The sequence below is a fragment of the Physella acuta genome, unplaced genomic scaffold (genome assembly GCF_028476545.2).
Source record: "Physella acuta isolate Inbredline_101_S28 unplaced genomic scaffold, ASM2847654v3 ptg000235l, whole genome shotgun sequence".
NCBI lineage: Eukaryota > Metazoa > Mollusca > Gastropoda > Physidae > Physella > Physella acuta.
In genome coordinates, this window is record NW_026731754.1 from 1 (window position 1) to 16389 (window position 16389).

Here is a 16389-nt window from a genome sequence, read left to right on the forward strand (position 1 = left end):
CGGTCACCAAAGATTCTCGCAATTTGAAAGAATGCAGAAAATTAAATGTTTTGTCCATATGTGAACATATTTCGTCTATCTATCTGAAACAAATTATCAAGTTATAGGCTTTTGAAAAACCGAAGGTAGAATAAATTCCATTCCAGTTACTGGAAATAGCTGAAAAGTTTATACAGAACTACAACTTGATATAATACTTATAAATGAATGTTCGTCAACCTAGCTGTAACGGCACTAAAGTTATTGTGTTCATAGACAGGCACACAGACATAGACATACGGACAAAATTGCAAAACTTCGTTTTTCCGACTCAGAGAGTTGTTAAACTTCTTTTGATTTTTTTCACGATTACAATACTTCCTCTATACTTCATGTACGAGAAAGTAATGATATGAAAAATATAAAAAAGATGATATACAATAACAATTATTTGTCGATAGTATTTCAGCAACGAATGCGTGTTTATAACTAAAAACAATATCGTACATTTTAGTTTATCACTGAAAGGTAAGTAACTAATTCTGTGAAAATCATGTAATCAATTTGATGAATATAGCATCTGTACAAATGTTTAAAAAATCTGATTTATAATTATAATATAATATATTTATTTTTTCCCCTATGTGTCAATAATTATATTTGTAGACTTGAAATCAAAACGAGAAAATTATTTTGTTCCTTTCTTTTTTTCTAAAGATTTAAAAAACTATTTTTATTTTCACAGGAAAATAACGAGTGATATAATGCCAGTGCTTCTGCTTGTAGGCAGGACAGGGAATGGGAAAAGTTCTGCTGGGAATACATTACTGGGTGAAGCCAGATTTCCAGTGTCAAGCGGTGACTCTCCAGATGATCATCTGGTACAGTGGGCAGAGAATGGGAACATTAAAGTCGTGGACGGGTCGCGTATTGGTGACACAGGGGAAGACATGCCAGGAGGAGTGGAAGATTCCATCAGACGAGCAGAACAAGCGTTTGAATTATGTGGTGAAGGGTTCAATGCTCTTATGTTTTGTTTACGTTACGGTGTCAGGTTCACCAAACAGGAGAAAGACGCGGTGCAGCTGGTGAAAGATTTGTTTGGTGATGGCGTGTTTAGGAGATGTGGCGTTGTAATACTGACCTATGGGGATAACTTTGAATTGGATGTAGAGGGAGAGGTAACGTTTAATGAATGGGTTAACCGTCAACTAGGAGATTTCCGTGTATTGGTCAATGAATGTGGAGATAGGTGTTTTCTGCTGAACAACAGAAATAAAGACAATGAACAAGGTATGCACATAATTGCAGTCGCCAGGCGGCTACCGAGATATACAAAAGCAGAATTTAACGCCGCTATTGGATCACTTCAGCTACTGGTTCAACCACCACCTGTACAACACTCACAAAACATCGGAAACATTCGTGTATGCAAAATATTCAAAGGCAATCGAAAAGGTAAGACTTTTGTGCTGTTAACATGCATCTATGTACTAATAAAATTTTACTCAAATTAGTTCAAATATATTTTTGTGTTTGACTGAATTGATTGTCGTGAAATGTACCGATTAAGTGTAATTAATACATCTAAAATTACTGCCATGTTTGCTGTAGTGAAACAATGTTTATATTTATTAACCGTTTGGAAACATTCGTTTGAAATAGAAAACTTAATTATTTAAATCAACGAATAATGTATTAATTGTTTCTGCATATGCAGTTAACACATTAGTTTATTTTAAAAGTCATTTTTTTTTTAAAACAATAATAACCTGAATATAACAAATATTAAGAATGCTGTAAAGAAATAATCAACATAATAGCATACTTTCGAGAAACAGTGTATAAACTTTGAGCGATATAATAATGTACGTTGATCATTTTTGGAAGAAAAGATTCTTTTATAGTATACAAGGCTAGGGTTTAATCGCTGTCAGTCGCAGTGTTATTATTTGGCTCTTTAACACACACTATCTTGGGACTAATTAAAGAAATAGCTCAAATGTTTTGCAGCATTATCGTCTGATCATGTTCCCAGAATAATGCGCAACGGTAAACTGGAGAGTAGTATATTAGGTCACTTTTGGTTATCATTTTTGGCGCAGGTGGTGGTGGGAAGGTACATTGACATATAGTAAAATACTCGGGAGGTGGGAAGGGTGAAGGTACAATGATATATAGTAAAATACTACGCCAACTGGCGCATCGCAGGGTGAGGTGGATGCGCTGCAGGTTCAACGACATATAGTAAAATACTACGCCAACTGGGGTTGGCGCAGGTGGTGGGGAAGTAGGTCACCTTTTGGTGACCTTGTGACGTAATCATTGACCTTGTGACGTAATCATTGACCTTGTGACGTCATCATTGACCTAGTTACGTAATTTTAATGCGTTGTTTTTAATTAGTTTGAATTTAATTTTTAAATTTTAATTAATTTTTTGACCTAGTTACGTAATTTTAATGCGTTTTTTAATGAGTTTTAATGAGTTTTTAAATTTTTAATTAATTTTTATTATCGAGTTACGTAATTTAATTACTTTGATTGTATTTTTATTTTGTTTAATTTGTTTGTTTACTTGTTGTTTAATTTAATTACTTTGTTTATATTGTGTAATTTTTATTAACGAGTTACGTAATTTGATTATTTGTTTACTTTTTGTTTAATTTGTTGGTTTGTTTATTTGATTGTATGTATGTTTAATAGTAATCGGAGAGGGGTGGTGGTGGTTGAGAGGGGTGGTGGATGAGAGGGGGAGTAATGACGGGGATGGAGGAGAGAGGGGCGCTAGCGTGGACAAAAAGTAGAAGGTTCTTTTTATTTTGTTTCCTTGTTGTTTAATTTAATTACTTTGTTTATATTTTGTAATTTTTATTCACGAGTTACGTAATTGGATTATTTGTTTACTTTTTAATTATTTTTTAAATTTTTTTTAAATTTTAATTATTTTAATTTGATTATTAGTTTGAAATTCATTTTATTTCTTTGATTTTGATTACTTTGTTTCATTTATTTATTTGATATATTTCTTTTCTTTGATGTATGGTATTTAAAATAAAAGACACTGTTTATTTGATTGTATGTATGTTTAATAGTAAACGGATAGGGGTGTTGGTGGATGAGAGGGGGAGTAATGATGGGGTTTGAGGGTAGGGGTGCGCTAGCGTGTACTTTGTGAATAACATCCATTAACCAGACATGTAACAGATGTTACGTATCGATTCACCAGCAAAGTTTTTAATATTGACCCCACCCACGGGCCATCACGGCATGATGTCCCGCCTAATTAAATTTTGTTACGCATCGTCGATTTTATGTGTTGTTCACGGAAGCGAACACCGTAGGGATCCAGTGTTTAATCTAAAGAGCTAAGTGGTTAACCGCAAACCCAGCGTTAAGTGTGGTAACAGCTGTACCACTTTAATTGATTTTTCCCCGCTCGGTTACTAGAGTGAGAAGCCATCACGTAACAGCTGGTGCTGTAATTACGCCGAGTAAGGACATTGGTTGTAACTATTCGCTTATAGCGAGGGTCACCGAAAACAAAATATATATTTAAGGGTTGGAATTTTCTTTCAACCTCCGTTAAATCAGGTTTTGAGACGAAACGAAGTCTCCGTAGGTTCGTGTTTTTTAACGGGCGACAGGGCGACTTGGTGCGTTGGTACGCGGGGTAGACATGTTTTTTACAAGTCTGGAAAAGTAATTAAGTTTTTTATGACCGTTCCGATTTTCTTTTGATCTGACCACCATTTGACCACCCTGAGCCAGATAAATTTAACAAATGTTCAGTACATAGTCGCTTATAGTAACATGGGTGAGGGGTGTAAGCAGGCGGGTGACGGTGTGAACAGGTGGGTGAAGGGGGAAATATTAACAAATGTTCAATACATACTCGCTTATAGTAACATGGGTGAGGGGTGTAAGCAGACGGGTGACGGTGTGAACAGGTGGGTGAAGGGTGAAAGGTGGATGAAGGTGGTGGTAAGGTGGTGGTAAGGTGGTGGTAAGGTGGTGGTAAGGTGGTGGTAAGGTGGTGGTAAGGTGGTGGTAAGGTGGTGGTAAGGTGGTGGTAAGGTGGTGGTGGTAAGGTGGTGGTAAGGTGGTGGTAAGGTGGTGGTAAGGTGGTGGTGGTAAGGTGGTGGTAAGGTGGTGATAAGGTGGTGGTAAGGTGGTGGTAAGGTGGTGGTGGTGGTAAGGTGGTGGTAAGGTGGTGGTAAGGTGGTGGTAAGGTGGTGGTAAGGTGGTGCTAAATTTGTTTGGAGTAAAGGATATATAGTAAAAGATTCCACCACCTAAGTGAGGTGGATTTTAATTTTAATTTTTTATTTTATTTTTTCATCATCTGTTAACTTTAAGGTTCTATAACTCTATATATTTAAATACATTTTTTGATTCAAACGAGTTTACTTTTCCTAATGTAAGTACAGGTAAAGAGGGATTTCCTATAGATCTGTAATGAAGTAGGCCTTCTTGACTATGACTGATTGTCCAGGTGTTGACATGATACACTTTTTTTGAGATACACACACACACACACACGCACACACACACACACACACACACGCGCGCGCGCGCGAAATTCATACTAGGTCGGTAAAGGCGGAGAGAACTTATAGGTATACATTATCATGGCGACAACAAAAGCGACCCTTATTTTATTTACATGAAAGCGTGTTTTCCAAAAAGTGTCACCAGGCCGTTGCCATTTTCGCAGCGGGGTTTATTTTAAGTGCACCTTGTGCACGTTTGTTTACATTTTAAAAGACGTGTCACGTGTCTTCCCCATAGGTCTTCCCTACTAGAGAAACGAGAGGAAAGACAACTGTTCTAAAATTAGAACAGCCTTGTCTACAGACACGAGTATCGTCCCTTGTGAAAAAAATTTCGCGTCAGAATCCTTAACTAAACATTCAATTTCTTTAACAAGTTAAAAAATAATTTAGGAAGTCAAGGGTTAACAACATTAGACGCCACCGTTTTTGTTTCCTGTGACGACAAGGCACAATACACTTTTGTATTTTATGTCTCAAGTAGAGGGGTGGGATATTTTTTCTTTGTAAGCGTGTTGTAAACAATAGGTAGAGGAAGCGATTACTAGGTAAGAGGGGAGAGAACGTGACGTACATCGCGATATTTGAAAACATGGCGATGTTTAACCTCAACCAAAAAAGGCAATGAACCTAGAAGGAAGACGAATATATATCTTAGTCTTCCAGCAGATTACCTTCCCATGTTCGCTTTAGTATTACAGTTTTCATCAAACTTCTTTTTGACTTGAACTTCTTTAATTTTTAAGAAAGTTTACTTATACATAAGACATTACGTCTAATGACAATTTTTTATTTTTACCACTCAATGTATTTTGTTTTTCTATATCTTACATTGTCATCTTAATTTTTGATCACCTTAGTAAAAATTTGCTTAAGATTATAAACTTCAAGTTTTAAAAAACAACAACGTTATAGTACGTCGTGTCAAATGACAGACCGTTTAAAATGTCTACATTTAAAGTTCACCAATATAATGACGTAAAAACTAAATATGATATGACGTTAGCATACATATCATACAATCTAATTTAGTTTTTACGTCATTATTTTGGTGAACTTTAAATGTAGACATTTTAGACGGCGTGTCGTTTGACACGACGTATTATAACGTTGTTGTTTTTTAAAACTTGAATTTTATAATCTTCACCCACCTTTCACCCTTCACCCACCTGTTCACACCGTCACCCGTCTGCTTACACCCCTCACCCATGTTACTATAAGCGAGTATGTATTGAACATTTGTTAATATTTCCCCCTTCACCCACCTGTTCACACCGTCACCCGCCTGCTTACACCCCTCACCCATGTTACTATAAGCGACTATGTACTGAACATTTGTTAAATTTATCTGGCTCAGGGTGGTCAAATGGTGGTCAGATCAAAAGAAAATCGGAACGGTCATAAAAAACTTAATTACTTTTCCAGACTTGTAAAAAACATGTCTACCCCGCGTACCAACGCACCAAGTCGCCCTGTCGCCCGTTAAAAAACACGAACCTACGGAGACTTCGTTTCGTCTCAAAACCTGATTTAACGGAGGTTGAAAGAAAATTCCAACCCTTAAATATATATTTTGTTTTCGGTGACCCTCGCTATAAGCGAATAGTTACAACCAATGTCCTTACTCGGCGTAATTACAGCACCAGCTGTTACGTGATGGCTTCTCACTCTAGTAACCGAGCGGGGAAAAATCAATTAAAGTGGTACAGCTGTTACCACACTTAACGCTGGGTTTGCGGTTAACCACTTAGCTCTTTAGATTAAACACTGGATCCCTACGGTGTTCGCTTCCGTGAACAACACATAAAATCGACGATGCGTAACAAAATTTAATTAGGCGGGACATCATGCCGTGATGGCCCGTGGGTGGGGTCAATATTAAAAACTTTGCTGGTGAATCGATACGTAACATCTGTTACATGTCTGGTTAATGGATGTTATTCACAAAGTACACGCTAGCGCACCCCTACCCTCAAACCCCATCATTACTCCCCCTCTCATCCACCAACACCCCTATCCGTTTACTATTAAACATACATACAATCAAATAAACAGTGTCTTTTATTTTAAATACCATACATCAAAGAAAAGAAATATATCAAATAAATAAATGAAACAAAGTAATCAAAATCAAAGAAATAAAATGAATTTCAAACTAATAATCAAATTAAAATAATTAAAATTTAAAAAAAATTTAAAAAATAATTAAAAAGTAAACAAATAATCCAATTACGTAACTCGTGAATAAAAATTACAAAATATAAACAAAGTAATTAAATTAAACAACAAGGAAACAAAATAAAAAGAACCTTCTACTTTTTGTCCACGCTAGCGCCCCTCTCTCCTCCATCCCCGTCATTACTCCCCCTCTCATCCACCACCCCTCTCAACCACCACCACCCCTCTCCGATTACTATTAAACATACATACAATCAAATAAACAAACCAACAAATTAAACAAAAAGTAAACAAATAATCAAATTACGTAACTCGTTAATAAAAATTACACAATATAAACAAAGTAATTAAATTAAACAACAAGTAAACAAACAAATTAAACAAAATAAAAATACAATCAAAGTAATTAAATTACGTAACTCGATAATAAAAATTAATTAAAAATTTAAAAACTCATTAAAACTCATTAAAAAACGCATTAAAATTACGTAACTAGGTCAAAAAATTAATTAAAATTTAAAAATTAAATTCAAACTAATTAAAAACAACGCATTAAAATTACGTAACTAGGTCAATGATGACGTCACAAGGTCAATGATTACGTCACAAGGTCAATGATTACGTCACAAGGTCACCAAAAGGTGACCTACTTCCCCACCACCTGCGCCAACCCCAGTTGGCGTAGTATTTTACTATATGTCGTTGTACCTGCAGCGCATTCACCTCACCCTGCGATGCGCCAGTTGGCGTAGTATTTTACTATATATCATTGTACCTTCACCCTTCCCACCTCCCGAGTATTTTACTATATGTCATTGTACCTTCCCACCACCACCTGCGCCAAAAATGATAACCAAAAGTGACCTAATATACTACTCTGGAGAGACAGAAAAATGCGCAAATACAAACTAATTAAACTAATACTATTTATTTTTGCAATATTTCGTTGAAATGTGTTCTATTATACAACAATGTACATGTGGTCTCTCTTCGTTAATGGCTATTTAAGAAAAAAAGTTCTTTTGCACTTTTTGTGCGTAGTTTTCAGTTGCTCCGTTTTTGGTTTCGTGTGTTTTCGGTCACCATCTAAGAAATCTTGTTTTTAAAAACCAGTTTTGAATCTACATACAGAGTCATTATTATTCTGTGTGTGTAACATTCCGAATCGTAAAACCCGTAGAACGCAAATTTTTAACACCCTACACAATTATAAACGATCGCCCAACCACCAACATTATCTCCATTGAATTCTAGACCGAGATTTTCTCATATACTGAGCTGAAGGTTTGAACTATTCAATCCAACACACTCACATAATACATTTCCCCGTGTTAATTATGCTGCAGGTCACTCCAAGAAAATACCCACATTATTGGTATTCGTAAGAAAACACCATGTTGAATGCGTACAATTTAAATTTATTATGGATAGCCAAAAAACGATAGCAAGGTTACCTATTTCAACATAACTGTAAATATAAGTTTTTATGTGATTCCATTGTAATAATAATAATAATGTATATATATATATATATATATATATATATATATATATATATATATATATATATATATATATATATATATATAACAAGTTTGTATTATAATAATATGTATATATTACAGCACTGATCATCCTTGGAAGTCAACAACAGTATATTGCTAGTACTTTAGAAAACGCCAGCACCAATTCGCCCACTGTGGTGACACGTCATGAAGGAAAAAATGTAAAGAAAATTATCGTGGGTGAGACAAAATACAAACTAATTGATTACACATTTAACGGCAGAGATTCACTAGCGAGATCATACCTGGAAACTGGTCATCGTTTTAAAGCCATTCTGCTGTGTGTTACGTCTGGTCGAATCACGGAAGAAGAAAACAACATAGTTAGAGAAGTGAAGGAGTTGTTTGGTGACCGAAGCTTACGAGAAAGGGGAATTTTAGTTGTGAGACAACAAGAAGTTGGTGAGAACGCTGAAGAAGTTGATGAAAACGCTGAGTTTGAACAGTTTTCTACACAATTTCGGGAAGTTGTAAATATCAGCCCACAATATGATATTAACAATCTCTTAGATTTTATATTAAGCTTACCAAAAAGTTACAAAAATGATGTCCAAGTGGGAAACAAGCGCATGTAAATGCATCGAAAATATCCATCCCTACAAAAAAAAATATGCTGTTAAGTACCGTTTCGGTAATTTTTCCAATTTTCTTTCCCGTATGCAAACTATAGAGGAAGTATTGTAATAGTGCAAAAATAGAAAAAAGCTACGTAGACGAAATTTCATGTATAAGTTGAATATCTAACGCTCCGGTTTATTTTTTTTTTAAATGAGCGTAAATAGTACCTTATGCCCAAAATAAATAAATAGATAAATAAACAGCATAGAAAAAACAAAATTGTCCCAAACTTGGCGAGCTTAATTTCGAACAATTTTGCCGATTTATTTCAAACTTTTTACGTAATTCAAGACTCGCAGACAATACATCGTGACCAAAATGTTACTTAATTAGATGGTAAGTTAACTTTTTAAAATTAGTCAAGCTTTTATTTTTATAAAGTGTTCGTTTTCCTCACTACTATACACATATTTCTTGCGTTCAGATGGTGCGTATTTATTTTTCTACGCGATTGTATTCAATTTTTAAAAATTATATATCAAAAATGATAAAAAAAATATCTCTAGCGTGAATACAGTGAAAGTGCCCGTACCCTTAGTATTATATTAGAAAATACAAGTAAGTTTAGGGAGATCACCCCGCCCCCCTTTCAATACATTAAATTTTTACTTTTAGTGTTGAAATGAAATGAAGAGTAAAGGGGCTTGCGTTAATTGCAAAAGAAAAAAACAAACTATATAAAAAAAAACATTTAACAATGTTATGTATATTGTGTGTTTTATTCCATGCCTATTGTTGTTTTCAGTGTTGGTATTGTGTTATAAGTTCAGGGTAAAGGATATGTGCTTTTGGAACAAGTATTAATTCATTAAAACGTGTTCTTGTAATTATTTCATGTAATTTACTCAAATTAAGTTAATTTTAAAATTATTATTCTCTGTGTTTTGCATTTACTTTATTCGATCGCGTTAAGTGTGTACAAAATATGATGTAGACTTTCATCTTTGTTATCATTTTTTAAATTTAATAATAAAGGTAACAAGAAAATGTATGCTGTTTTGAAATATTAGACACGGAAGCGAATTCCAAAAAACATAGACTGCAAATACGATTATTCGTGGGAAAAATAACCATATGATTAACAGTCTTATCGGTAAACTAAAATGGCATACCATTAACTTCCAAATGTATTTATTTCAATTGTTTTTTTTTCGGTCGGCGTGTTTGGGTGGTATATCTTAAGGTTGCTAAACCAAAAGTACCGAGTTTAAAACCCCTTACATCGATTTGGGGGCAGCAGCCTATCTAGTAGAGAAAAAAAAAACACCAAGATCCAATAACTGCTTCATTGTAGTTTGTTCTTTATTGAAGCAAATCCAGAAAGAAAAGCAATACAATAAATTACAAAGAAGAAGACTAAACAGTGTCTTTGTTGAAAGTGATACATTTTATGTCACTTCATTATATAATCTTACACCAATAAAACAATAAAATGCCAACACAGGTTTTTAAAAGTTTCTTATTATCAATGAACCTATCCATGTTAAACGCGTCACCACCGACAGTAGATTGTGTGTTGCGAAAGAGTGAATTCAAAAAGTGTGATTTATTGTTAAAACATGGAGGATCTTTTGTATAATAAACGCTATTTATAATAGACACATACTATGGCTTCGATAATGCCACATCAGATGAATATAATTTTTGTATAAAATAAATAAATGAAGATTAAGCATGTTCTATGGTATGATGTAATACTTAGAGCTTATAATTTGTTGAACAATATGCTTTAAAAGCTGGTCGCAAATGGTTCCAAAAGGCTGTTACCAAGTAGCTTATTTTAAAACAAAAATTTTACATTTGTGGAATAAGTACAAAATGACTTCCAGTTTTAATAAGGCTAGAAATATTTAATAAATAATTAATATAACAGTAATTTAGCAATCTCTTTTTTAAAAAAAATGGATTAATAGGGTGCTATGGTGATAAGTGATATTATACTATTTAATATAAATTACCTGCTAAGGTTATACCGCAGTGATCGCTATTGTGTATTTTATCATGATATACAATTGTTGTGAAATTCATTTTTTTTACTTTCTCTGGCCACTCCGGTTTACTTAAAGATGGGTTTACTGTGGTTTTTAAAAAAGATATTGGAATTGATTAAATAATTCAAAGCGAATTTTCAACCGCTTATAATCAATAAAAAATTCAATATGAAAATCAGCCTTTAATTTTTACAAATATAACTATTGGTTCACCATTTATTTCGGATGGAATAATGTCTGAAGTTAAAATAATTACCTTTTCAGGAATTGACAGTAATATATTAATATATATATATATATATATATATATATATATATATATATATATATATATATATATATATATATATATATCTGTTAAAGCAGAACAAAGTTGTTATTGATTTAACGCATACTAATAAGAATTATATCGACTAGAACAATCAGAATTTTAGCCGATGGATAAATAACACGTGATCCTTGAATAACAAAAGGTCGTGTCACACATGTACATCTTAAACTAAATTATTCTATATAGGATAATCTAAATAAGATTTTATAAACGGGTAATTATTTTATTCTTTTGACAAAAAAAATCAGCATACAGCTATGCCATTTATGGTGATAGTTTAGTTGGTAGATAAAAAGATAATTGAAGTAGTCTGATTGCTGTGTTTAAGAGTTTAAGTCTCTTATCCAAATCAATTCTAGATCAGTAGACACGGCCAACACCTGTTTGTATGTGTAATTATGGAAAAAAAAATTGAACACCCCCATTAAACGATTCTGGCTACGCCACTGGCACTGGTAGATGTATGGAAATATAATAGAAGACAGGCAGATAAAATACAATATCATATTTCTAGTTTTAATTCCATGAACAAGACTGTTTTTGTGTCAATCTTTTCTTTACAAAATGTACCGAAGTAGCTATTCGAGGCTTTATTGGTAAACCATTGGCTAGGATCATTCAATATGTATCACATGTTAACAGAATATATATCTATCGCATTCATGGTGGTTTCTTTTTAAAGTTAAAATACAGTCTGTTGACTATGGTAAGGCTACATCAACTACATTTAGCTAGCACTTAGACGTATGTTTAACAAGTAGGAGAAATATTCCTCTAGTGCTAAAAGTTAAAGTTTCCCTTTCAAACCTGACGGTCTATGGGGCAAGTGAAGTAGAGTTCACTTGTTTCTGTGACTTCGGCATATGAAGAGATAGTGTGGTCAGCACTATGCCCAGTTGCCTTTATTTTCTCTAACGTGAGTTAGGTACCCATCAGAATTGGGTGGACTCACGGACGTTCTACTGACTTGTAGTGCTATTGATGCAAAATGTGATGTAACCATACTTTGTAAACCCGCTCTTTAAAAAAAATCCCTGTGGTTTTATTTATGTTAGGAGTTAGAAATTTTAAAAAATAAATTAATTATCGCTGTTGTTTTAATATTTGTCTTAAGTGTGTTTTTTATGTAGAACTCAATGTCCTCAGCTTATCGCAGATGGCGATCATCAGAAAAATTGCTTTTATTACTGTCCATGACCCGTTACACGTTGTTTTGAACTAAACCCAACAGTTTTCAGGTATCTTTAGAAAAAAAATTATTAAAAATAGTTTTAATATGTAACATAATAGAACTCTAGTAAAAACTTTATTCCAATTCTATCAACGTGTCTACAATAACATGAGAAAAAAACGTTTAAGACATTATTAAAAGGATGAACGTGGTTGGTGAGAAGTGGGTTATCCATTAAAAAAAAAACAATTACTTCATTTATCCTTCATGTTAATCAGACTAATACTAGTGATCTATTGTCTAAGATCTATGGTGTACGGTGCAAGGTATATTGTCTATAGTCTACAGTCTACGATCTGTAACTTTAGCATTTAGCCCGTTGCCCGCATCCCGTAGCCTATAGCCCGTAGCCCGTAAAACTAGCCCGTAGCCCGTAGACTGTAGCATGTACCTTGTTATCTGTAGCCTGACTTTGCAAACTAACGACAATATTTGAAATAAGACATGAGATGTCAATCGATTTTGTAGGCTGATTTCTTTCCCAATCCTGTCTGACAATCTTTTTGTTATAAGTAAACGAGCCGACCTGCGGCGTATCATATGCCGCTATTTAGTTGTTGTTTTTTCTACTTTTCAGTAATTCATAATTTGTGAATTCGACAGTAGCAATGCTGCCCCTGAAAATATTTGCTTTAAAATACTAAAACACTCCTTTCCCCCAACCCCTACACCCCCTCGTGAAAGCAGCCTCCTCTTAGTTACCTCCCCTAAGTTTAAAATCGTTTCAAACTAAATTATCTGCCCCTAATAGCCGTCACTTAACCCGTCGCTACGATTGTAAACATTTAGCGTGAACCACAGCTCACCATACCATGTGAGGGTGGGGGTGGTAGAGATATGCCTAGAGAGGAAGAGAGGGGACTGCTAGGCGCGCTTACAGCTTGGTGTTTTCTACCAATACGTGGTAGTTTTCCAATTGGCTAAATAGTTGGCTGTTTTGACCAATCGATTTACACAGAATAATCATTAAGCCCGTTGCTCAAATCCATCTTCTTAACGACATCAACAGGCCCGAATCTATTTTATCACATAATTTCTTGAATATATTCTTATTTATTTCATACTTTAAGTCGATATTCAACATTATTACACGTACACCTTCGAGAATGAAGAGAATGAATCTGCTTTTTCTCCTGGTTCTAATGCTGGCAGCTTTAGCGAATGGGCGAGTCTTTACTTAACTAAGCTGATCAACGCATCATCTAGGAAAACAAAGAAAAAAAAACAAATAGCATACAGCAAAGTTAAAATTTCTTCGTCTCTAGTTTTCGTCGATACCAATTATTGCTGATTCCTTAAAAAAAACACTAGTATGACCTCTTCTGTTGAAATCAGATGTTCTAGCCATAGTGATGCCAACTTAATTAAGCATCAATTACTAAACAAAAGAAAATATAACTAACATTGAAGAAAAAACTTTTTAGATTTAATGTAAATTTAAATGATAATAAAAATGCGTTTTTAATAAAGCATTTGTCGCTAATAAAATCTTTTGCATATAAATGCAACCAATTCGATTAATATTAATTAATATTTTAAGTGGATCTAAGAGATTATTATATTTAAGAATGATTTATTTTACTAATTTATTTGTTTATTTTTTCTTAAAAGTATATTTACAAATGAATGTGTTTAGGTGCAATATGCTTAGTAATAAAAGTTACCGAAAACGGAAAAATGCCGAGAGTCTAAATAATGCAAGTAAGTGAACATACAGTCACGTGCTAAAAAAACATATTATGCTTATGCTTATGCTTATGCTTATGCTTATGCTTATGCTTATGCTTATGCTTATGCTTATGCTTATGCTTATGCTTATGCTTATGCTTATGCTTATGCTTATGCTTATGCTTATGCTTATGCTTATGCTTATGCTTATGCTTATGCTTATGCTTATGCTTATGCTTATGCTTATGCTTATGCTTATGCTTATGCTTATGCTTATGCTTATGCTTATGCTTATGCTTATGCTTATGCTTATGCTTATGCTTATGCTTATGCTTATGCTTATGCTTATGCTTATGCTTATGCTTATGCTTATGCTTATGCTTATGCTTATGCTTATGCTTATGCTTATGATTATGATTATGATTATGATTATGATTTTGATTTTGATTTTGATTTTGATTATGATTATGATTATGATTATGATTATGATTATGATTGTGATTGTGATTGTGATTATGATTGTGATTGTGATTGTGATTGTGATTGTGATTGTGATTGTGATTGTGATTGTGATTGTGATTGTGATTGTGATTGTGATTGTGATTGTGATTGTGATTGTGATTGTGATTGTGATTGTGATTGTGATTATGATTATGATTATGATTGTGATTGCGATTGTGATTGCGATTGTGAGTGTGAGTGTAAGTGTAAGTGTGATTATTATTACTATTATTATTGTTTGTTATGGTTATTGTTATTGTTAACTGAAATACAGACATACAATAACATGGACTATTACCCAGATTTGTGCAAAAACTACAACGTTATCTGTCGTATGTGTACTTTAGTAAGCTTAATAAAATTTTATACAAAAATACATGTTATCAGGAGTGTAATTTTTGTTTTAGGCAATCTGACGAAGCACTCTGAAACGCCTGCATTTAACTAGCTTGGTGAAGTTGATTGATCTACAGCAAGCCAAAAACTATTTTACAGTTCCAGAAAAACTTCAGTGTATTATTTGTGAATGTAATAAATTAAAAGTTCTCTAAATAAAAAAACTAGCTGAGTAAGACATAATTCTATTAGCTTACTATATACGAGTGAGAATACCTTACACTGATAAGTTAGGCGTATTAATTCGATTGTAAATAATTGGTAACTAGAGGCGTTTGTTTCAGGTTCTGGTAAACTGAAGTGTCACTTTACTCTTTTATCGATTACTTTTTTTACCAGACTTTGAGACGTTTATATCTGTTAAGGAGGTTCATTTTTTCCTCCATTAAAAATGATGTGGAAATAAGTAAGACAAACGTAATTATATAGCTGCAGCGAAAGATAGGTAGCTGTTGTTTTCAGTTCCATGAACTATAAAAGCGAGGATCCGGTTGGTCAAAAATATACATATTATTTTCATGCAAGAAAACATCTCTATAAAACTAACAAAGCAGATCAGTTTAGTTTTGTGATTATGAAATAGTATTTTGAAAATAATGAAAAATTATAGCATTATGTACTTTTTATATTGGCAAGTTGTCACAGGTTTATATTCGTATGCATATACCTAGTAATCCCCGATTTGCTGATAGAACAAAATTCCAGACTTTGAGACGTTTATGAAGGATGTTCATTTCTTCCTCCATTACAAATGATGTGGAAACCTAATTCCAAATCTATCTGGACTGCCATAAATCAAATAATTAGAAAAAAACGCACATGCAATACAGCTGGACATTGCCAGATATCTGCTGATGACTTCAACAATCATTTTATATCCTCTGTAGCGCTCAACACAGATGCTGATTACACAATCAGTGAGGAGCTTAAAAATTTTTGTAATTCTGCTCACCGTGGTAGGACAGAGCTGATAATTCCGCCTCTCACTGTTCATGAAGTTTATGTTGGCCTAAGATCTCTTAAACCGTCTACAACAACTTTGTTTGGTGATATCTCTAATAAAGTATTGAAGATTTCAGCTCCAATAATCTCTGAAGTTTTAACCTATATCTATAACCTCTGTATTGCCAAGCATTATTACCCGAAACCTTTTAAGCATGCTAAAGTTATACCACTACACAAAAAGGTAACATCCAAGATGCTAATAACTACAGGCCAATTTCTATACTTTCTTCCCTCTCCAAGCCACTAGAAATACATATAAACAAATGTATGTCAAACTACCTAGAAAAGCATAAGCTTTTCCATGGTAATTAGTCTGGGTTTAGAAAGTTTCATTCTTGTCACACTGCTTTGAATGAAAACTTGCTTTAAAATAT

General features: G+C 33.6%; 1 protein-coding gene across 1 annotated transcript; it reads left to right on the top strand.

The window, feature by feature from the left end:
- Window positions 1-729: 729 nt before the first annotated feature.
- Window positions 730-10505, top strand: LOC131938163 (uncharacterized). Its single transcript, XM_059296083.1, has 2 exons — window positions 730-1437; window positions 8335-10505. The coding sequence occupies exons 1-2, from the start codon at window positions 744-746 to the stop codon at window positions 8847-8849; spliced, it is 1209 nt and encodes a 402-aa protein (XP_059152066.1). The 5' UTR covers window positions 730-743; the 3' UTR covers window positions 8850-10505.
- The last annotated feature ends 5884 nt before the right edge of the window (window positions 10506-16389 follow it).